At 50.8% G+C, this 23785-nt stretch overlaps 1 protein-coding gene across 4 annotated transcripts; it reads left to right on the top strand.

Moving 5' to 3' along the window:
• Positions 1 to 3855: 3855 nt before the first annotated feature.
• ARHGEF40 (Rho guanine nucleotide exchange factor 40) lies at positions 3856 to 23359 on the top strand. Of its 4 annotated transcripts, none has more exons than XM_080926894.1 (24): positions 3856 to 3958; positions 6303 to 6500; positions 7608 to 8844; positions 8943 to 9110; positions 9755 to 9881; positions 10388 to 10484; positions 10595 to 10675; positions 10798 to 10914; positions 12635 to 12730; positions 12824 to 12939; positions 13282 to 13408; positions 14303 to 14425; positions 14502 to 14645; positions 15275 to 15885; positions 16002 to 16236; positions 16507 to 16593; positions 18056 to 18271; positions 19080 to 19250; positions 20115 to 20292; positions 21482 to 21586; positions 21790 to 21933; positions 22423 to 22553; positions 22817 to 22863; positions 22976 to 23359. In XM_080926894.1, exons 1-23 carry the CDS (start codon positions 3956 to 3958, stop codon positions 22856 to 22858), a joined length of 4554 nt encoding a protein of 1517 aa, XP_080783020.1. In that variant the 5' UTR covers positions 3856 to 3955; the 3' UTR covers positions 22859 to 22863; positions 22976 to 23359. The 4 variants fall into 4 exon arrangements, with proteins under 4 accessions (XP_080783020.1, XP_080783019.1, XP_080783018.1 ...); XM_080926893.1 differs by having other exon boundaries at positions 22411 to 22553; positions 23139 to 23359; XM_080926892.1 differs by having other exon boundaries at positions 22411 to 22553.
• The last annotated feature ends 426 nt before the right edge of the window (positions 23360 to 23785 follow it).

Genomic DNA, 23785 nt, shown 5'->3' with positions numbered 1-23785 from the left:
CTTTACTGACTGAGCCACCTAACAGGCCCTGATTGGTACTTAAGATTTTTAATTTAGAGTGCAGAGAGTGGCTTATCACAAGGTCAGAGTAGAGCCATTAGGACAGTAAAGAATAAATGTACTGGCATTAGTTGGTGGCATGCTTTGATGGCACCTCATCAGAACAAAAGTCCTAATAGATTTGTTGTGTGTGTGTGTGTGTGTGTGTGTGTGTGTGTGTGTGTGTGTGTACCATATGTGTGTGCATGCTGTGTGTGTCTCTGGTACCTACTGAATTCAGAAGATGGTAACAAGTCCCCTAGAACTAGGGTTACAGAGAGTTGTGAACCACTGTGATTCTGGGAACTAAATCCAGGTCTGAATGCACCTAACCCTTCAGCCATCTCTCCAGCGCCACGAGTTATAAACTTTTTAAAAAAATATTTATTTATTTTATTTGAGTACACTGTAGCTGTCTTCAGACACACCGGAAGATCCCATTACAGATGGTTGTGGGCCACCATGTGGTTGCAGGGAATTGAACTCAGGACCTCTGGAAGACCAGTTCCTGCTGCTGAGCCATCTCTCCAGCCCCACAAGTTATAAACTTTTAAAGAAATGTCATCAATCTGCCAAAAAGTTCTTGCTGACAGGGGCCTGATATGGATGTCTCCTGAGATGCTCTGCCAGAGCCTTACTGATACAGATGAGGATGCTTGCAGTTAGCCATCAGACTGAGCATGTGGTCCTGAAATGGAGGAGTTAGGGGAAGGACTAAAGGAGCTGAAGGGGTTTGCAATACCATAGGAAGAACAACAATATCAACCAACCAGACTCTCCACCCCCCCCACCCCAGAAAGCTCCAGGTACTAAACCACTAAACAAAAAGCACACATGGAGAGACCCGTGGCTTCAGCCACATAGGTAGCAGAGGATGGCATTATCTGGCATCAATGGGAGGGGAGGCCCTTGGTCCTGTGAAGGCTTGATGCCCCAGCAGAGGGGAATGCTAAGGTGATGAGGTAGGAGTGGGTGGGTGGAGGGGGAAAGTACCCTCATAGAAGCAGGGGGAAGGAGGATAGAATAGGCAGATTGTGGAGGGGAAACCCTGAGGGGGGATAACATTTAAAATGTAAATAAATAAAATAACTAATAAAAAATCTTAAAAAGTAATGTTATCGATCAAATAAAACTAAAAGTAATGGAAAATCACACCAAATAAGGCAGACTTAATATTTACTTATTCTTATCCTAAAATGACTAAAATTTGATACCTAGTTTCCTTAGAAGGCACTGCTAGCAAGAGCACATTCCCTCCTATTTGATCCTAAAATCCCTTTTACGGTTCTTCAGTTTCCTCTTGACTGAGGCACAGGACCGTGGGATCCTTCCCACAGCCTCTCTCCCGGTGGCTAAGGGTCGGTGAGCAGGAAAAGCACCGATCCTCTATGGCACGACTGTTGTGCTGTAGTTCTTTAACTAGGCAATGCCCATCCCACACAGCTGTTTCTTCTGCCTCCCCACCTTAGGCTAACACTACGCACAGCTTCCCTGTTGCAACCATGCAGAATACTCCTTAGGAGTTAACTCAACTATTCTTCTATACGAGTCTAGATAGAAGTAGACTTTCTTTCTCCTTTGGCCCACGTGGACACATTCATCACTTTCAGTCACTCGGCACTGACTATTGCAAAAGCAGCGTTAATATATTAACGGGATGGTGAGGCGTTAGAAAAGGCGGTATAATAAAGTTCTCTTATGTACTTTGACAGCTAAAGTACTATAACTTACAGCTCGGCTAAGAGCGAAACCCTGGAGTCAGACAGATGGGCACAAGCCCTGTCTTTCCCATCTACTGTACGGCATATGGAAAGTTATGTAATTTCAATAAAATAAAACTTCTCCTTCTATGAAATACGTAGGAATTTGCTAGGCTCCAAAGAACTCCAAATACATAAAGCACATTGAAAAGTATCTGTAATGCAGGAGAGGGCCTGCTAGCCTGGTATCTTCTCTATCTCTGAGTTTAAGTTTATCCCTTCACATCAACTGTCAAAGAGCACACACCCTCCGATTGCATTGTATGGACACCAGGAGGTAAGAGAGCCTATGGAAAAAGGGCTGTTAACCACTGTAAGCACACACCACGTACTGAAACTCCTAAAAGAGAAGAGATAACTTGTATCCCAGAACCTAAATCCAAACTCCTTCAGGCCACTAGTTCAAAACCTTTGAATGTATCTTTTTCCCATCCTGTTTGTTTCTACCCTGCTGCCTAGCTGCGGGTAACCCTGGATTAAACCAAATTAAGGAATGTGAAAAGGTTCAATTGTTTCACACAGAGGATGGGTGACCTTTGATGGGTTAGATTCGTACAGAAGATTCTGGAAAAGCTCTAGAATGCCTCCACAGCCTGCTACTGGGCAGCATTTTCGGGGCAGACACCAGGGAGTAGTAAAATCTCACTGTCTTGATTTCTGGTCATTAATGACAAGGAATTAAAAGAGTGCCTTAACCGGAAGGTTGGAAAAAACTCAGCAGTTCTAGCCACTTGGTCACAGGGTTTCCCTGGTAGAGATTCTTTTGGTTTTTGACCCTGTGAACCCGAGGGCTCTTCTCCAGACCCATAGAAGAAAGGGCAGAATGTAGCATCCTAAGGTGAAAAGAGCCTATCACCGAGGTCCTTTCCTCTCCTGCTGTTCCAGCCTCATCAACTATACCCACTACCATACGTCTTCTAAATAAACGTCACCCTCTAACTGCAATGCCAACACCTTCACCACCTCTCTGGGAACCGGGGTCCTTTCAGATCGGCTCCAAAATGTTTCTTTTGAACCAGTCTGTGACTCAGAGGCAACCCCTGTCTGTGCTGAGGTTCCTCAAGCCCTTCTGGGAGAAGCCAATCCCGGTCTTCATTTTCCAATGTAGAAGCGATACTCCGATACTCACAGTTGGTCGGTGAGGCAAAAGGGGTGAGGCTTAAAAAAAATTTTTTTTTAGGAACCTAGCTACTTTTGTCTGAAGTGTTAGATAATAGTCACCGCCAAGAGCCCTAGCATATGGGCCACTATCACCCTGCAACAAGAAGGAAAGATCTGGCATCAGTATCAAAGTGTGAGGTCTAATCCGGGAACTGCTACCTCCCCTCCTCTATCGGAAGAGCAACAGGGGTATACGGTACAGAAAAAGGCTAAGGCAGCGTGGAGAAACTCCCCAAACGTCCCCAGACCCTGCAGGAGGATCCTGATCCCCGGTCCTGGCTTCTCAGCCATGACACATAACCCCTATGCCAAGCCTTTACTTCGTAATTCCCCCCATCCCCCGCCCTCCCCAGACTGCACACAGGAGCCCATTGTAGTTGCCTGGAGCCCTGAGACCCAAGAAGGTGGAAGGGGAAGAAGGGCGGGTAAACGCCCAAGGCTTAGGGGGAATACCTTAATTTCTCGGCCTTCAGCTCTACCTAAAAGGAACCAAAGCCTGTGGGTCGGTCTGGGCCCCAGAACCTTGCCAAGCCCGGCTACGGACTGGAAAAGTGTCATGGATTCTAGAGATGGAAGAAGGCTTTTTTGGTCGCCGGACAACCTGGGACCTAAGCGGGTCCCCTGCAGGGTCCCGAGCTGTGGCTGAACTGATTCCGTAGAGCGAAGACGCGGGAAACCCGGGGCGTCCTCAGCTGGGCGGTTCTCGGAGGGGGCGGGGCGGCTGGCGGCAGACAGCTAGGGGAGCGGAGGCCAGGCTCGCGGCGGGGGGGGGGGGCGTCTCGGCTGGGGTCCCGGGCTGGGCGGGGCTGCGCAGGCGGCCGTCTCGGCCCTCCCTGGCGGGGCCCCGCGGCCTGTGCTCCCGAGCGAGCGGGGAGAGCCGCGGTCGCGGCGCGAGCTGTCCTGCAGCCAGACCCGGCGAGACTGAGCGCCCGGAGGGAGGCGGTGGCTCACCCGCCCCGCCCGCCCGATAGTGGGACACCTCCCGACGCCGAGCCATGGTGAGTCCTGCTAAAGCACCCCGATGTCCCCTCGGCCTTCGCGCAGCCCGCTCCGGGCCCCCAGCCCCGTGCCTCCAGTGCCCGCCTAGCGCTGCTCGACACTTCGGAGACTCTCCACCCTCCCATCCCCCTCCCCCCTTTTCTTCGATCTGCCGTCCTGCTGCCTGTCCAGTCCCCACCGAGCATTACCATGACCCTTTCTTTCTTCTGTGCCGCCTCTCCATCCTTCGATGGTCTTTGCACACATCCCACCCCGGGTCTTCTCTGTCCTGCCCAGCCTTCTTTTGCTGAGTTTTCCCTCCCCCTCCCTATCCCAGTTTTTCACTTCTGGAGACCCTCTGCGAGTTGGTCTGGCGGCAGCCCTGGAAAGGGCACTGTCCTGGGTCATGAGAACTGACCTGCCTGGAACCACCATTTTCCATCCCTGTCCCCAAACCCGGTGAGATGGGCCCACCCATCCGGCCCTGAGGGACTAGCCACAGCTGTGGCTGGGCCAGGGCCAAAGGGCATGTCCAAAGGGAAATTCCCTCACAGAAAGGGGGCTGTATGAGAGTGGGTAGAGGGTGTTCCGCAGTACCAGTGGGCGTGACGTTGCCAGAGCCAAAACCGTAGTTTTTGGGACAAAGTTCCCCAAGGCGTACGCAGCTGCAGGGAACCGAGTACTGCCGCTGCAGGGAGGGAGGTGGATGGAATCCTGTGCACGGAGTAGAGGCTCGGAGCAGCAACTTCGGGTACCAAAAACCCATGTCCACCGGAGTGAATGCTAAGCCGGGAACTTGCCGGCCAGAAGTATTCTGAAGTATTCTGGGCGCCCACTGCCCAGGCGGGTGCAGCCTGTAATGCTCATTGCGGGGTGGAGGAGGGGAGAGGCCCTGCCATGTCTATGGAGAGCCTGGGAAGCATCACCCGCTCAGAGGGCTGGAGCAGGACAGGAACTAGGCCAGTGAGAGCTGACTCAGTCTCGCTCGTCTTTTGGTCCCAGCCGACCAGAGGCCTGGTGTCTTGGGCTCCTGCCCACCTCCGCCTGCTCCAGACCCCTCCTCCCCTCCTGCCGAGGCCGTTTCCTGTGGCTGCGACTCTTGTTCAGCCATGAGCTCACCGCCCCTAATGGGTTGCAGCTGCTTCGCTGCTCAAGCAGTAGCTCCCCGGATCCTAACTTCAGAGCTCGGGCCCACTCAGCCTCACCCCTTCCCTTCGTCCCACCCACGTACACAGTCCTGAGAACACTGAGGGTCTGTCTGCTCGCCCACACCTTGGAGCCGAGTTTGGGAGCTGATAACATAGAATGCTGGTCTCTGGGGTGTCTGAATACCCTAATCTTCCCAAACAGCCGGGATTAAGCAACTCTGGCTGGAGAGATTTCAGAGTAAAAGAAGTAATTTTTGTCTTGGGGTGAAAGCAAGACCGTCTGCAATGGGTAGAGAGCTAATAAATGCAAAGAGAGGTAGAGAGAAAAATACTGCAGAATAGTTTCCTCATTTATAACAAAGACTTCTGGTGAAGGGAACTTTAAAAGCCATCTTGAGAGAGATATGGACTTGCAAAGAAATAGACCCAAAAGCTATTGTTTAGGACACGAGATGAAGAAAGGTATCCCAGTGAATGGTCCATTTGGAAGTGGTCAGAATGGGACACGGCTTAGCCTTTGAGACAATGGGTCCAGCTTATCAGACAGAACCCTCTGGAATGAGAAAAAGAATCAACTGGAACACATAGCATCAGACCACATCCTCTCTTCTCCAAGAATTTTGGTATGTCTTTTATCTTCTTTCAAATGGCTCCACCCAATACATTGTAGCCAATCCCACAGGTTCTAGGACTGGAAAAAAAGGGATGCTATAAAGACCTGAGATAGTTGCAGTCTTCTTTCTCCCACCTAGCAACCAACCATCTCTGGGATGCAGTAGTTTGTGAGTGGGTACGTCTCCACTCGGTATCTGGATGGTGAGCTCTGGGAGAATCTATTGACAAAATGGCTGTGTAGAAACCCCATACCCCACCTCAGCTACCAGAATTCTTCAGCATCAGACAGGATGGGCAGTCTCCTGGTGTGCAACCACCTCCATTCACATGTGCCTGGAACAATCCTAACTAGAGTTAATTATAACGAATTCTCCCTGGATCATTAAAGCCAAAGTCTCTAAGCTTAAACTTGAAGCCATGGTAAGCCTGTGTGTACCGTCTGGCCAGGCCCCTCCTATCCCTTGCCTCATTTAGCCAGCATTTTCTGATTACTCACTGCGCACATACCATAGGGGACATAGCTGTCTGCACACTGGCCACCTCCCAAGGAGCCATGCTTATAACGTCTAGGTGTCTATAGCTTTGGTATTGTCTCTACCAGGAACCTGAACCTGTGGAAGACTGTGTGCAGAGCACGCTTGCTGCCTTGTACCCACCCTTTGAAGCCACAGCCCCAACCCTGTTGGGCCAGGTGTTCCAGGTGGTGGAGAGGACATACCAGGAGGATGCGCTGAGGTACACGCTGGACTTCCTGGTACCTGCTAAGCACCTGCTCGCCAAGGTCCAGCAGGAAGCCTGTGTGAGTGGCCATCAACCCCTTTCTGCCCAGCTAATTTCCTCCCACTTACAGACATAGTCTTCCCAATGCTATTCTCCAAAGGAGTCCTTAGGTCTCATTTGCTGACCTCCCATGATTGTGACTACTCAAATACTAACCATATACAGGGGCATTCTTTTTTTTTTTTTTTTCTTTAATTTTGACTCTTAACAAATATTGACTCCCCCTAAGAGACCCTGACTTTTCCAGAACAAGTTTCAAACATTGCCTCCTTGAGGATATCTTAAAACGCTCCCTCAGACTCAGACTGGATTCAGAAAAGACTCTTCATTTCTGCAGATATAAAGACTAGCATAACTGTCTTTGATTCCTCCAAGACAGGGGCATATGTTGAGCAGATCTCTATGATGACTGAATCCTCACCTTTCCACATAAACAATCAGCTTTCTAGGAAAGCGCTTTCCATCAAAGCATCAATAGTCCTGGTGTTGCAGTAGATATTAAAAATTGATGTTTATCTCTTTATCGGCCCCCTTGGTCTCACTCCACGGATGCCACTCTAGTGTGGAGCTGAGCTCACAGACTCTGTCACTCGGTCCAAACCGCTATCTACATGGTTCCCTTCCCAGCTCCATTACTGCCCAGCACAAACATTATTCCAAAGCCCGGTTGCTCTTCACTGTAGGTTTATATATTAGATTCTCAATCTACAAACCCTTTACACAATAAGATTAAATACAATAGACAAACTGCCCATCTATATGAGATAAAAGACCTAAACAATCCCTTAAAATACTCAAATCTACCTAACGCCAACTAAGTCCACCTGGATCCAGACCACCCTTCTCCAGCTCCATCTTTGTTTCTCCCCCCAATCCCTGCTCCTCCTCTGTTTGCCTACCTTTTCTCCGCCTACCTCTCCACTGTCCAGTCATGTATCGACTTAACATAAACCTGCCTTCTGGGTCCTTCTTCTAGCACATGACCTCCTTTCCTGTCCCTTAGGGATTTTAACCCACCCGACATAAGGCCAGTCCTGCCTATGGACTGTGGAATTATTCTCACGGCCCCCTCCTGCTGGCTTCTTCAGCAGAGGTCTTGTGTATAGCCTCTTACTTCTCTCTCCAGGCCCAGTATAGTGGATTCCTCTTCTTCCATGAGGGCTGGCCACTCTGCTTGCATGAGCAGGTAGTAGTGCAGCTAGCAGCTCTTCCCTGGCAGCTGCTGCGCCCTGGAGACTTCTACCTGCAGGTAGTGCCTTCTGCAGCCCAAGCACCTCGTCTGGCACTGAAATGTCTGGCCCCAGGAGGTGGACGGGTACAGGAGCTCCCAGTGCCCAATGAAGCCTGTGCCTACCTATTCACACCTGAGTGGCTACAAGGCATTAACAAGGACCGGCCAACAGGGCGCCTCAACACCTGCCTTCTGTCTGCACCTTCCGGAATTCAGCGGCTGCCCTGGGCTGAGCTTGTCTGCCCAAGGTTTGTGCACAAAGAGGGCCTCATGGTGGGACATCAGCCAAGCACATTGCCTCCAGAACTGCCCTCTGGACCTCCCGGGCTTCCTAGCTCTCCGCTCCCGGAGGAGGTACTTGGTACCCGGAGCCCTGGAGATGGACACAATGCTCCTGCAGAAGGTCCGGAGGGTGAATATGTGGAGCTGTTGGAGGTGACCCTGCCTGTGAGGGGAAGCCCCATAGACGCCGAGGCCTCGGGCCTCTCCCGGACCCGCACAGTACCCGCTCGTAAGACCACTGGAGGGAAGGGCCGGCACCGGAGACACAGGGCATGGATGAATCAGAAAGGCCTAGGGTCTCGGGATCAGGATGGGGCACGTCCACCCGGTGAAGGAAGTAGCACCGGAACCTCTTCCAACTCACCTTCAGGGGCTGAGGCTCACCCAGATGTGCCAGTCCTCGAGGCACCAGAGCCCCAAGCAGAGGCTCTGGGGGAAGCCTCTGAATCCTGCCTCCTGCCAGGGGAGGCTGTGGGAGGAGTGGGCCAGGGGGCTGAGGGACCACCTGGTACCCCTCGAAGGGCCGGCAAAGGAAACAGAAGAAAGAAGCGAGCTGCGGGCAGAGGTGCTGTAAGCCGGGGAGGGGAGAGTACCCCACTCAGCCCCAGGGACAAAGAAGAGACTAGACAGCAGGAAGTGCTTGCCAGTCTGCCCTCACCCAGTGAACAGGAACCTGCAGAAGGCAGCCTGGTTAAGGAGAAAGAATATTCTGGGAAGCCAGAGTCTGAATCAAAAGAGGAAGTCAAGCCAGCAGAAGAAAAAGAGCCTGCACCCCCAGAAGACGGTGAGCCTCCAGAAGAGGGCATTAGAGAGAGTGAGAAAGAGGAGTTGCCCCCGGAGTGTACAACAGGTGAGATGCGGGTGAGGTCCATGGGCAAGGACCAAACAAGCTGGGCCAAGGGAGAAGACTGGGAACAGAATAAAGTAACCCTGCATCTGTCTGCACAGGAGTCACAGGTCCGGAATGGTTCCCATCCGAGCCCCCAACACAGCCCCTAGAGACTGTGCAGGATGTAAAAGGAGACAGTCTCCCGGAAGAGACCCCCCCAGTTTCTGTTCTGGATGACCCACCTGTAGCTTGGGACTTGATGGCATCTGGATTCTTCATTTTGACTGGTCAGTGAGCATCCGTGAATAAACGGGGCTGGGGAGATGGCTCAGTCGGCAAAGTGCCTGCTTTGTAAGAGTAAGAACTGAGTTCAGATCCCTGGCCTCCACGTAAGAGCTGGGCATAGCATGGATGTGTCACCCTAGTGCAGGAAAGAGAGGGAAGGTGGAGACAGGTGGGTGTCTTGTACTCATTGGCCAGATAGTCTAGCTGAACCAGAACTTCTCCAGGTCCAGTGAGAGACAGAGTCTTTAAAAAAAGGTGGGGTGGTAGCCAGGCAGTGGAGATGCACACCTTTAATCACAGCACTCAGGAAGTAGAGGCAGGCAGATCTCTGAGTCTGAGGCCAGCCTTGTCTACAGAGTAAGATCCAGGACAGCCCAAGCTACACGGTGAAATCCTGTCTTAAAAAAAAAAACAAAACAAAAGGGGGGGCAGTGATTGAGAAAGGTGCCTTACAATGACCTCTGGTCTCTATACACATGCATACATGTGTGCGCACGCTCAGACAAGGACATGTTAAACACACACAGGGTAGGTGGGTAGGGGCTTTGGGAAAGTAAAGTGGACTTGGTGTGGGGGAGGGAAGGTGGAAGGGAGGTAGTCAAAGATTGATCCCAGCCAGGACAGCCTGGCCACTTTGTGTCTCCAGGAGGGATAGATCAGACCGGGAGAGCTCTGCTGACGATTACACCTCCACCTCCGAGCCTTCCGGAGGAGCCCCCACCGTCCCAAGAGACACTGGGCACTGTCCTTTGTTACCTCCACTCACTGCTGAGGTAAGCATCCCAGACTTCAGCACCCTGGGCGTTGATGTGCAGTCAGGGCACTGGCCTACGAGTTCAACCCTCAGATTTTCAAGCCTTGGCCTTACAGTTCTGACTTGTGGGATACCTTTCATGACCTTCAAAGTCAACCCTGCTGACTCTCTCTGGACTTTATGACAGCACCCAGACTGTCATTGCACAGGTCTATTCATCCAGCAAACACTTTGTGTACACCGAGTGCCTGTTGGCAAATGCTACGGCCCTGAATTTATACCGTTGTGGCACATAGAGTTCCAGCCCTCTGAGCTAATAGCCGTCAACGCAGGCTCTTGATGATTAGATTGCCTATTGGGCATAAGACCCAGACATTGACCATTGCTTCCCAAATATGGTAGTATTAACTTCCGAAGACTGTCAGTGCTAACCAGAAGGTCTGTATTCGTCTTTGGTCTTTGTTGTCTCATCAACATGAACACACACACACACACACACACCTTTGGTTATCCTTGCCTCCACAGGCCTGATTTGCAGTTATTGGGGCTGACCATCCTCCTTGACCTTCGCAAGGCACCCCCGCTGCCTCCAGCACTTCTTCCGGCCTTGAGTCAGCTTCAGGTAATCAACTGCTTGAGACAGGCTTGTTCCCTAGATTCTCACTTTCCCCCAGTGGCTGTCATTCCGAGTCATTCAGCTGTCCAACATGTAGGGATGTTCTTTGCCCTTAGGACTCAGGCGACCCTCCGGTCATTCAGCGCCTGGTGATCCTCATTCATGAAGACCCTCCAGCTGAACTCTGTGAATTTCAGGTTGGTTGTTTCCCACCTAGTTTCCCAGTGGTAATGGAAAGGGGAGAGGAAGCTTGATCTCCCAGATTGGTCTGAATCGCCAGGAGCCCGTGCAGAAAACTCCTGTTTTTGTATGTCTATAGGGATCTGAGTTTCTGTCAGAGAAGGACCTGAAAAGAGTGGCCAAGCCAGAGGAGCTACAGTGGGACCTAGGAGGCCACAGGGACCTCTCCCCCAGCCACTGGGCAGAGATACACCAGGTAAGCTCTTTCAGCACCTAGGATCCTGGGAGCTGGTAATGACCCAGCAAAGAACAGTGAGGAGAAAAGACAAATACAAACATAACCACGGGGCTGGGAAAGATACAGCTCCATTCGGTTCAGAAAATAGTTCTGACTCGTGAACTGTGAACAAGTGTTGGCCGTTGGGAAGATGGAAGGGGGTTGTTGAAATCTTTTTTTTTTTTTTTTTTAATGTATGAATGTTTTTCCTGCGTGCATTGTGTGTACTCTGCACTTGTGTCTATTGCCCTGGAATTCAGAAGAGGCATCAGATCCCCTGGTATTGCAGAAGGTTATAAGGCAACAAGATATGAGGCTGGAGTCTGAGCCCCAACCCTCTGCAAGGGCAACAAGTGTTTCTCCTCTGTCCCTCCCTCCTCCTCCTTCCTCCATGGTTTCTCTGTGCAGCCCTGACTCTCCTAGAACTGGCTCTATAAAGCAGGCTGGCCTTGAACTCACAGAGATCTACTTGCCTATGCTTCCTGAGAGCTTCAATTAAAGCTATGTGCCACACCACCCAGTTACAATGAGGGCTCTTAACCCTTGAACTATCTTTTCAGCCACCACCCAATTTTTTAAAATTCTTTTTAAATGTTTTTTTTAAGATGTATTTTATTTTTAAGCGTGTGTGTGTGTGTGTGTGGTCTGTGTGAGTAAATACCATGTATGTGGGTGTCCTTAGAGGCCAGGGGCATCAGAACCCCTGAATCTAGAGTTACAAGCAGTTTTTAGCTACTTGTGAGTGCTGGGAATCAAACCTGGGTCCTCTGATAAAGCAATGCCTGATCATAACCACCGAGCAATCTTTCCAGCTTCCTGCCCCGCCCCCAAGTATGTCAAATTCTTAACTTGACATTAAGTAACGTATGCTTGCTAATGGGAGATACCATGATATCATGAAACAAGTAGAAAGGTATGTGTGATAGTTCCTTGGGTTTCTAGAAAGTTCTGAGAGCTGAGAAGTTGGTTCCATGTGACCTGGCAAGTCACTTTACCTCCGTTCTGGAGATGGTGGTGCCCCTTTCTGTGCTCTACACAGTATCACAAAAAGCAGGGTCTTCCGCCATCAAATGTACCATTGTGCATGGTCTCTAGGTAGCCACCATTGTTGTGAGAATTTCAGGACAGAAGAATCAGCACAACCTCAGATGAATACAAACAGGGTTTCTTAGTATGGTTGTGTAATCAGAGAGAAAGCAGATAAAGGGGAGGCAGAACTCAGAGTAAAGACCAGAAATGCACGCTAAGCTGTATTGTCAGAGCCATGCTTGGAACCAGGCATTTTCCTTACATTTTACAAAATCCACTTTTATTCTGACTTCACTATTGAGTCAAATGAGTTTTAGGGTTTATAAGCTTGTTTGATACTGTGTAACTTGAAAGCAACAAAGTCAGCAACTGAACCCAACATTATTTCCACAAGAGTCTCCAGTGTTCCCATCTTCGTACTGTGGCCAGCTTGCTTGCTTGCTTTCATTTTCTTTGTTTGTGTGTGTGTGTGTGTGTGTGTGTGTGTGTGTGAAACAAGGTCTCTCTTTATAGCCCTCACTCTCCTGAACCTCATTTTGTAGACCAGGCTAACATCAAATTCACAGAGATCCACCTGCCTCTGCCTTCTGAGTGCTGGGATTAAAGGCCTGTGCCACACTGCCATATTATCCTGAACCCTATTCCTTAACTCTATCTGTGTGGGTTTCAGGAAGTGGCAAAGCTGTGCAACTTGTGCCAAGGTGTGCTGACCTCTGTACGACAGGCCATTGAGGAGCTGGAGGGAGCAGCCGAACCCAAAGAAGAGGTATGGAGTGGCCGGCTTAATGGCAGATGTAAGAGGGATGGGACAGGGCTGAGCACTCTCTAGTGGAACTCAAAATGTTTCATTGTCCCCCAGGAGTCGGTGGGAATGCCCGAGCCCCTGCAAAAGGTGCTGGCAGATCCTCGGCTGACGGCACTACAGAGGAACGGAGGATCCATCCTGATGCGCCTGCGCTCCACCCATAGCAGCAAGTAAGAGAGACGGGTGTGCAGAATCAAGTGGGGGGGGGGGTAGAGGGAGTCAGCAGAGAGCCGTTTTAAACTTTAAGTGACAGATAATCCTCACTCTACATTTAGCTGGACAAGGTAACAGTGCCTTTATACTCACAACCTCCACAGCATCCCCATGTGCTAGTTATGATTACAAACGAGGACTTGGGGGATGAGAGATGCTAAACATCTCAGCCAGGCTAATTCAGTAAGGGAGGCTCGGTACAAGACTGAGTCCCTGATGTTTGCATCCCTGAGGGTACAAAGATAGAACTGAAAAAGCTTGACCAGGGCAGAGACTCAACATCGCCTTTCTTTCCCCAGGATCGAGGGCCCAGGCCCAGCTGTGCTATACCAGGAGGTAGATGAGGCCATTCACCAACTTGTACGTCTGTCCAACCTACGTGTGCAGCACCAGGAACAACGCCAACGCCGGCGCCAAGTCCAGCAGGTGAGGAGCCTAGTCTCTGCATATTAGCATCTCTGTTAATACTGAACATGGAACCGTGTTCTTCCAGCTTCCGTCCTCCCGCTCCTAGAATGAGAAGGGTCATCTCAAAGTCAGCGCTGAAGGGGAGCCAGGACATTGTGTTCTGGAGAAGTTGCCTCTCAGCTTCTGCTGTTCTATCTGGAGGGGTCTGTCTCTATTGATTAGCTGTCTCCACCCATTTAAAAATGTATTTGAGGAACAGAATTTGGAGTTTAAAGTGCTTAGCTTTGAGATGTAGCTCTGCCAAGCATGAGACGCTGCTGCTGGGTGGCCCATTCTTACACAGCTAGTACAATGCACTGGTGGGCAGGATGAGAAGCAAATTAATTCAGCACAGAGCTCTAACGTGGCTATTGTGGGCACCGGCCTTTAGGAACTTCCTGAGACTTCTCATTTTCCAGCAGCTCCACCCCAGCTTCCAGTCTTTCTCTGGAGGAAAACATTAGACAAACGTTTCAGAACAAGTAGAGGATTCCAACCTACATAAGAAAGTACAGCTGGGCACCCACTCACACATACACCCATCTCCTGGGCTGTCCTAGATGCCTACATTCCGGTAACTTTCAGCCCCTTGCCTTTCATTCATACCAGTTTTATCTCCTCATCCTGGCCATGCCCTGACACACTAACCTGTGCCACCTCCCAGCTCTGCCTCATATGACACCTCTCCAAAGATGGCGTACCAGCATCTCATTTATCCTGTGGGGACAGTTATCATTCACTGCCGTCAATCCCACAGCACCAGCGAGACAAAGATGGACAAGGTTCTATACATTGGGGTGGCGTTGGCCAAATGAACCCCGGCCTGGCCACCATACAGACTCCCCATCCTCACAGACCTCTACTCTGTCTCAGGTGTTACAGTGGCTGTCTGGCCCAGGGGAAGAGCAGCTGGCCAGCTTCACCATACCCGGGAACTCACTGTCAGTCCTGCAAGAGACAGAACTTCGATTCCGGGCTTTTAGCACGGAGGTGCAGGTAAGGACAGAGAGGAGATGGGGGCAGAGGTGTCACTGGAAAAAACTCAAGTCTGAACACAGACCCCTTTCTTCAGGAACGCCTAGTCCAAGCCCGGGAAGCACTGGCTTTGGAAGAAGACATCACGTCCCAGAAAGTTCTAGATATCTTTGAACAACGGCTGGAGCAGGTCGAGAGCAGTCTCCATCGGGCCCTACGGCTACAGCGCTTCTTCCAGCAGGTCAGTACAGGACAGCCTTCTGAGCTGACGTTCTCTCTGCAGCCCGGGTCAGGCAGTTGTTAAGAGTGGTAACTTGGGGCCAGAGAGATGGCTCAGTGGTTAGAGCACTGACTGCTCTTCCAGAGTCCTGAGTTCAATTCCCAGCCACCAGCTGGTGGCTCATAGCAATCTATAATGAGATCTGGTGCCCTCTTCTGGGCTGCAGGCACGCATGCAGGCAGAACACTGTGTAACAAATAAACAAATCGAAAGAAGGGAAGGAAGGAATGAAGAACAGAAGGAAGAAAGAAATAAGATTGGTACTTTGGAAGCCCATCTTCTCGGTTTGGACTTTTACCATGCCCAGGCTGAGTGACCTGAACCCCGAGAAAGGTCCTTTGTAGGCATTTACACATCTACTGTGAAAGTTAGATGCATCTCCATGTGAAAAGGCTTAGTGCAAACCTGACTCCATATAAGTCCTAGCTTTTCTGTGCCCACCCCATCTCCATGTGTATACTGGGATGCTGGGGCAGAAGAAGGGCGGGAAGGTGATGCTCTTGAGGAGCCGTTGGGAAGGGGATATGTGTTTGGGAGTGGTGTGTGTCCTCACCTTTTCTCTCTACTTCCAACCTGTTCGGCTTTTGTAGGCACACGAATGGGTAGATGAGGGCTCTGCTAGGCTAGCAGGAGCTGGGCCTGGTCGTGAAGCCGTGCTGGCAGCCCTAGCCCTGAGGAGGGCCCCAGAGCCCAGTGCAGGCACCTTCCAAGAGATGCGAGCCCTGGCCCTGGACTTGGGCAGCCCCGCAGCCCTTCGAGAGTGGGGCCGATGTCGAGCGCGCTGCCAAGAGCTGGAAAGAAGGATTCAGCAGCAGCTGGGAGAGGAAGCCAGTCCTAGAAGTCACCGACGACGTCGGGCAGACAGTGCCAGCAGTGCAGGGGCCCAGCACGGAGCCCATAGCCCTTCACCCAGCCTCAGCTCCCTGCTGCTTCCCAGCAGCCCTGGACCACGGGCAGCCCCATCGCATTGCTCTCTGACCCCATGTGGGGAGGACTATGAGGAAGAAGGCCTTGAGCTAGCTCCAGAAGCAGATGGAAGACCCCCGAGGGCTGTGCTGATTCGAGGACTGGAGGTCACCAGTACCGAGGTGGTAGACAGGACGTGCTCACCGCGAGAACACGTGCTGTTGGGCCGGGCTGGAGGGCCAGATGGACCCTGGGGAATAGGTACCCCTCGCATGGAACGCAAACGAAGCATCAGGTGAGAGTTTAGACCAATTGTGTCTAATAAGCAAGCGTAAAAGACATTGTACTGTTGAGGGTAGTGATTCCTTCCCGTGCCAGAGTGACACCTCTGCCACTCTGGTATACCCACAGTGCCCAGCAGCGTGTAGTGTCCGAACTGATTGCCTGTGAACAGGAATACGTAACCACCCTGAATGAGCCAGTGCCACCGCCCGGGCCTGAGTTCACTCCTGAGCTTCGATGCACCTGGGCTGCAGCCCTGAGCGTCCGAGAGAGGCTTCGCAGCTTCCACGGGACACACTTCCTGCAAGAACTCCAGGGCTGCACCTCCCACCCTCTGCGCATCGGAGCCTGCTTCCTTCGCCATGTGAGCAATCCACCGTGTCCAAGAACACCTTCCGGTGTTCTGCCCTATCCGCCATCCCACAGCAGCTGCCCCTCCCACTTGAGAAGTCCCGAGGGCCCCGGACCTCACCTTGGCCCCTGTGTTACTGGTCCTCAAGTGTTGTGTGGCCTTTATAATCCTTGGCAGGCAGGGTGCCTTCTGCTTATCCCTCCTTGGTTGGTAGCGATGGGAGAAGACCTTTAGGTCCCTCACCAGGCAGGGACACTCACTATGTCTTCCTTACTGTCACAGGGGGACCAGTTCAACCTCTATGCACAGTTCGTGAAGCACAGGCACAAACTGGAGAGCAGTCTGGCTGCGGTCACCCCCTCGCTCAAGGTAAACTTTCCTTCTTAGGAAAGCGGGTCGACGGGATGGCTTAGTAGGTAAGGTCACTTGCTGCCGAGACCAACAATTGAGCTCCGTCTCAGAAGCCACGGCTAAATGAGAGAACTGTCGGTTATCCTCAGACTGACTACAAGTATGTTCATAACCGCACGAGTGTATGCACACACATACACACATGCACACACACAGACAAGAAATAAGTAGAATATTAGGAGAAAGGACCAGGAAGACCTAAGAACTCACCCCACCTTGAACCCTCAGGGAAAACCATCTTTTATGGATGTGCCCAGGAAATTCTCCTGGAATCTCTGGTAACTTCCTAGGCTGCTGTCTGGGAACCAGGAGGGTCTCCAGGCATTGCACTGAGAGACAGAAGAGGCTGAACTCTTACCCAAGCCTCCCACTGGAAGGAATCTAGACCAAACTCTTGATTCCTTGGGCCTCCGTTTTGTTGTTTTGTTTGCTTACTTGCTTCGTTTTAAGATTTATTTATTTTTATTTTGTGTGTATAACTATCCACCTGTAGGCATGTGTGAATTATGACTGTGTCTAATGCACAGGGAGGCCAGAAGAGGATATCAGATCACCTGAAGCCGGAGTTACAGATACTTGTGAGCCACTGTGTGGGTGCAGGGAACTGAACCAGGGTCCTCTGCAGGAGCAGTGAGTGCTCTTAACTGCTGGGTATCTCTTCGGCCCCTCGGCCTGTTTCTCCATAGGATAAGCAGGGAAGTGGCACTGTGTCCAATTAGGAACATAAGAATCAAGGATTTCATATGGAAAGGTGTGAACGTGGCTGTAAAAGCCAGAGGGCTTCTGTGCTAGGACGTGGTTCTCCCCCTTTGGGTTCCGGGCTGTCTCTCTTACCTCTACTTTTTTTCTCTCTCTCTTTACTTAGAAAAAATATGAAAAAAAAAGAAAAAAAATTACATTTTTATTATTGGAACATGTGTGCACACACATATAAATATATGCATAGGGGCTGGAGAGATGGCTCAGTGGTTAAGAGCACTGACTGCTTTTCCAAAGGTCCTAAGTTCACCCAGCAACCACATGGTGGCTCACAACCATCTGTAATGGGATCTGATGCTCTCTTCTGGTGTGTCTACATAAAATAAATAAATATTTCTTAAAATGACAAATCAAAAAATAAATATATGTACACATACATACATATGCATGTACACTTCAGTGCCAATGTAAAGGTCAGAGGACAACCTGCACGAGTCAATTCTTTCTGAAATGTGGATCCCGGGAGTGAAACTCAGGTTGTCAGACTTAATAGAAAGCACCTTTACCCATTGAGTCTTGCAGGCCACTTTCCTTACCTTTAAGAGTATTTGGTCCTCTGTTCCCCAAAGCCTGTACCCAGCCTCTCACATTCTTATCCCCAGACTTTAGCTCCTACCAGCCCCAGCTCCTCTTTTCATCCCCTGCTACGGTCCCACCCTAGGGTTCCATAGAGAGCGGCCCTTGCTTGCCCCGGGCCCTGCAGCAGCCTCTGGAGCAGCTAGCCCGGTATGGACAGCTCCTGGAGGAGCTCCTGAGGGAAGCTGGGCCTGAGCTAAGCTCCGAACGCCAAGCCCTCAGGGCTGCTGTACAGTTGCTTCAGGAACAAGAGGCCCGAGGCAGAGATCTGCTCGCGGTGGACGCTGTTCGAGGCTGTGAGGTAAGGTCCTGGTCCACTTAGAAAGTGTGGGCGACTGACCATAAAACTAGAGCCCAGGGCAGCGGCCCCAGGCTCCTTCTAGCCCTCTGTTGCCTCATCTATAAATAAGTTCTGTCCAACATCCTCTGCTCTTCCTTCATCTGCCCAGCACTCTTCTGTTCCATCCCTGATTCTTCTCCTTCCCGGTCTGCTCCACTTCTCTGGCCTTCCATATTTTCCTCTACCTCCTCTCGTTCCCACACTGATTCCAGATTCAGAACTCCCTCTAGATCAGCAGTCCTCAACCTATGGATCTCAACCCTTTGGAGGATCAAAAGACCCTTTCACAGGGGTTGCCTAAGACCATCAGAATACACAGATGTTTACATTATGATGTATATAACTGTAGCAAAAATTACAGTTAGTAAGTAGCAACAGAAATTATTTCTCTTTTTGTTTGTTTGTTTTAATTTGGGGGCGGGGGTCACCACAACATGAGGAACTGTATCAGAGGATTGAAACATTAGAAGGTTGAGAACCTCTGCTCTAGATGGACCTACCCGTGTTCTTTGCTGGTTCTCTTTCTGCGTCTCCAGTATGCACAGACTTCCCCGTGGCAGGCTGGGCACCAACTCTGCAGTGCATCTTTTAAAGTTTGTAGGAATGACTGTGCTGTAGACATGTGTGCAGGGGAGACAGAATAGGTCTAGAGGCCCTTCCTGACTTCCTAACCATGCCAACAGCCAACAGGTCCCTTTCCCTCCAAATCCCCTATGTCCCATAACGTCACACAAAGACCTCCTAGACTGACCTTTCCTTCTCTCTCCAGATAGATCTAAAGGAACAGGGGCAGCTCTTGCATCGGGACCCTTTCACTGTCATCTGTGGCCGGAAAAAGTGCCTGCGCCATGTCTTTCTCTTTGAAGACCTGCTCTTATTCAGCAAGTTCAAGGGTTCTGAAGGAGGATCTGAGACCTTTGTTTACAAGCAGGCTTTCAAGGTATACCACGTGGAGTGGGGGGGTGGAGCCATGTTCTTCCTGGGAACTCAGAATGCCAGGTTCAGAATCTTCATCACCTAAAACCGGTTTCAGACTCTAGTCACCACTTTCAGGGTGTCAGAAGGTGAAAGAAATCCCTGTCGTTAGTGAACCCCTTTGGGTTTTCCATATAACTCATGCTAAAGACGAAGAAGGCATTTTAAAGTAGAATGGAAAAACAGCTTCCTGTTAAGAATACATGTCTGCGGGTGGCGGTGGTGCACGCCTTTAATTCCAGCTTTCGGAAGGCGGATCTCTGAGTTTGGGCCCACTAAGTGAGTTCCAGGACAGCCAGCGCTACACAGAGAAACCTTGTCTAGAAAAAAAATTATACCCATCTTTTGAGTTGGCCCCATTATATGAGGAAAAAGAACAACACACACACACACACACACACACACACACCTCTCAATTTCACTGAACTAAATAGAGCTCAAGAGGCAGGCATTGCTTTAGGTGTCTAGAAAATAAGCATCCATAGCAGCCCAGGGTCCTGGATCAGGCCAGGTGGGATGAGAAAAGGTTTGCAGTGGCCCTTGTATTGGTTCTGTCTCTTAAGCGGTAGGACAGAAAAATGTCCGTGTTTGGAATAGCATAGACATGCTGATAATACACCCTGAGAAGGTTGCTTCGTGTCTGAGTGAGCCTCACTCTCCCGTCTGTCAATGGGGCTTGTTAAGCAGTGTAGCTTGCCTGGTATCTGGCAAACGTTGAGTGAATATTTACTGAGCACCGACTAAGCTAAACATAGCACTTGCCAGTGCAGTGCCCCCTAACGAGGGGCACCTCCGTCCTCATAACCCAGTCTCTTCTGCCCTTCCTCAGACGGCTGACATGGGGCTGACAGAAAACATCGGGGACAGTGGGCTCTGTTTTGAACTGTGGTTCCGGCGACGGCGTGCGCGGGAAGCATACACTCTGCAGGCTACTTCGCCAGAGACGAAACTCAAGTGGACAAGTTCCATTGCTCAGCTTCTGTGGAGACAGGCAGCCCACAACAAGGGTAACGAGAAGGCCATTAGGGATTTTCCGCTTGGAATCAGAGTTACAGGCGAAGGGCTTCTAAAGAGTGTGAAAATGGCTTGGGAAACTGTACAGGAGGTAGAAAAGATGCAACCAGGCGGTGGGGGTGCACACCTCTAATCCCAGCACTCGGGAAGCAGAAGCCACCCTGAGTTCAGTGCCAGCCTGATCTACAGAATGAGTTCCGGGACAGCCTGGGCTACACAGAGAAACTCTGTATTTCATACCCAGAGAGGGGGTAGATTCAAAGTTTGGTTTAAAAGATATTGCTAAGACAGAAATTAGCTATGAGGAAAGAGAAAGCTAGAAATTGCCAAGGAATGAGAGCAAATGTCTCCACAAACTGCACAGTGACCGGGGTCTATGAACTGCTGTTCCTTGCTTACTGTGTGACCTGGACTAATGATCTTTTCTTTGTTATAGGTTAGTGCTGGGTTTCAATTTGGGTTTTTGTTGTGATTCTCTGAATCATTCTATTCATTTGAGAGCTGCATTGTTCTTTCATCAGCTTAAAGTGATCAGAAGGGCTGAGTAAGCTGACATGCATGGTAGAACTTTATAAACCACAAAGACATGTAAAAACACTTTTGCTCTTAATGTCAGGGGCCAGGAAGAGGGCTCACTGGGGAAAAAGCATTTGCCATGCAAGTGTGAGGACCTGTGTTCAAATCCCAGAGCCCACATAAAAGTTGGCAGTGCTGCAGATGTAGAAATTAACAGGAACATCTGTAATCTCCTCACCCCTCCAGAGACAGGGGACTAAGACAGAAATTTCCTCCAGGAGCTTGTTAGACAGCCAGCCCGGCTTACACACCCAAACAACTAAGAGGGTCAGCCATAAAACTATGTGGAAAGTGAGCATCAACCAACACCTAGCACGCACGCGCGCACACACACACACACACACACACACACACACACGCAAAATCAGGTGGTTAGGAAACCAAATGGGCAGGATGAAATATATAGGAGAGAGCAGTCGTGTGTCTAAAGGAAGCGAAAGGTCACTATCACAGTCTATGCCCTGACAGTCAAGGAAGGGGAGATACCAGAAAAAAGAAGAGAGGTGTAGTGAGAGTCGGGAAAGAGACGGGAGAGTGCACAGGGTTGTAATGAAGCTGAGGCAGGAGGGCCAAGAGAAAGTAACAGACGGGGTCTCTGTTCCCTAGAACTCCGAGTGCAGCAGATGGTTTCCATGGGCATTGGGAATAAACCTTTCCTGGACATTAAAGCTCTTGGGGAACGGACACTGAGTGCCCTGCTCACTGGAAGAGGTGAGGTCCAGGGTGCTGGGGGGCATTTCCCAGAAGTCAGACCTTGATACAAAAACAATGGGGAGACATCTGGAAGGATACTAAGTGGGCATCTCTTCCCAAACTGTGGGACTCCTTGGGAAGCCCTCTGTGAGCTGTTCCGTGGAGTCAGGAGGACTTTTCCACACCAGTACCCCACCACCCCAACTCCCCACTCTCTGCAGCCGCCCGCACCCGGGCCTCCGTAGCCGTGTCATCCTTTGAGCACGCTGGCCCGTCCCTTCCCGGCCTCTCACCGGGAGCCTGCTCCCTGCCTGCCCGCGTCGAGGAGGAGGCCTGGGATCTGGACGTCAAGCAGATTTCCCTGGGTGAGGCACCTCTCAAGGGGTGGCCCCCAACCGCTGGGTCATGATGTTCAGGCTGCCTTTTGCTGAGCAATTCCTTTTTCTAGCCCAGTAGCCCGGTTGCCATGACAACCACACACAGCTTCCCCATTGCTAAAAGAGCCTTCCATCTGGTTGCTAGGGAGATGCTTACAGCAGCCTTTTGCTAAGAAGCACTTCTGTACCTTTCTCTCTAGCTCTCCTTGAGTTTCTATGGAAACTGCCTCAGCTTCCTGTTGTACCCTCCTGGTTCACCACGGCAATTCTTAGTTTCCTGTCGCTTCTTCCCTGGTTGCTCTAATGATGCTGCTGACAATTTCCTGCCTCTTGGTAGGGGGGTTCTCTTGCAACTGGATTGCTATAGCGACTCACAGCTTCCTGTTGCTATGGAGCTTTTTCTTCCTCACCAGAGGAGCTTGGTTAAGGTAACATGGAGGGGTTTTATACCCATTCTCACCCTAGCTTCCCCTCCAGCCTCAGAAACACTTGACTCTTCTGGAGATGTGTCCCCAGGACCAAGAAACAGCCCCAGCCTGCAGCCCCCCAACCCTGGGAGCAGTACTCCCGCTCTGAGCAGTGGAGGGATCTTAGGGCTGTCCCGGCAGGTGAGTCCCTGCAGTAAGCCTGGAGCAGGTGGTCTCTGTCTGGATGGGCTTTTCTGACCATTTGGTAAATTGGGGAGTAGAGGAAGCAGATATTAAACTCTCAGCTGATGCTCGGATTGGATTTGTTATCCAGTCTGCCTTTCTCCTCTCCACTAGGCCTGGCTGAGAGGCATCAAGGTCAGAGGTCAAAAAAGAATCTTGAGAAGCAGGGAGAGACACACACAATAAAGACCATCTAAACACTGCAATTTCTGTGTCCCCAGAGTCATTCCCGAGCCCTGAGCGACCCCACCACGCCTCTGTGAGCTAGGTGAGTCAACATCCCTTTTCCCTACAGCCAACATTCCTTCCTGACCCTAGGTGCTTGGAAGTCAGCTTCTTGCCTCTCCCAACCCATCTCCCTCTTCTCTCCTGGCTTCCAGAGAAGATCCGGCTCCGCAGCCCCCTCTCAGCACACTTTTTGGCTGGGATGCCAATGGGACATAATGAAGGACCTAAGCTCTCAGCTCGCTCCCTCTGCTTCCTGGGCAGAGAGAAGGGGCAGGGACCGTCTAGCTCTCCCCTGCTTGGTGCCTTTTGCTGCAGGGACCAGAGTGGCCCTATTTGCTTGCCTTTACGCCCGGGGGACTGGGAACTGTTCCTCTTGCTGTGCTACTGCACCCCGCCCCGGGGACACTGCTGTGCTGGCCACCCACTTCTCTTCCCATCCCAACTCTCCCAGAAGACTCGTCTCTGCCAGGTCGAATGGAATTCTATTCTGGAGCACCATGGAGAATGAAGTGTTCTAAGCCATTGAAGGAGGTCGGGTGGGCATTGCGGAGTTTATATATATTTACTGTTATTATGCTATTGTTACATTAAATGTATTTACTCTCACTTTGACTCCAGGAGCCAGCGCAGGCCTCTGGATTAAGGTGTTTGAACTGACTTTGGCACTTCCCTATAACCATTAAGTAGGATTCAGAAGATAAAAACCAAGGCCAGAAAGTAGCTGTTCCTCCCCTTGCTAGCCCAACACTAAGTCTGTGAGTGTGGGATAATGCCTCCCCACACAGGCTCTAGGAAGCTCAACGAGCTCTAAGGTCCCTCCTCCATTTCGCACCCACTTCTTCAGGCTGAGATGGTCAGACAGGTCCGCCACGGTGCAGTAGTGATCTAGCGATGTCCTCAGGCCACGGTGCAAGAGAACCCGAGGCTATTACAAATGCTGGTTCTCAGGGCCTCAGCCAGAC

This window comes from Micromys minutus (assembly GCF_963924665.1).
Source record: "Micromys minutus genome assembly, chromosome: 12".
Taxonomy (NCBI): Eukaryota; Metazoa; Chordata; class Mammalia; order Rodentia; family Muridae; genus Micromys; species Micromys minutus.
Note: the sequence above shows the minus strand (reverse complement) of the source record. Positions and strands in the feature narration are given on the sequence as shown.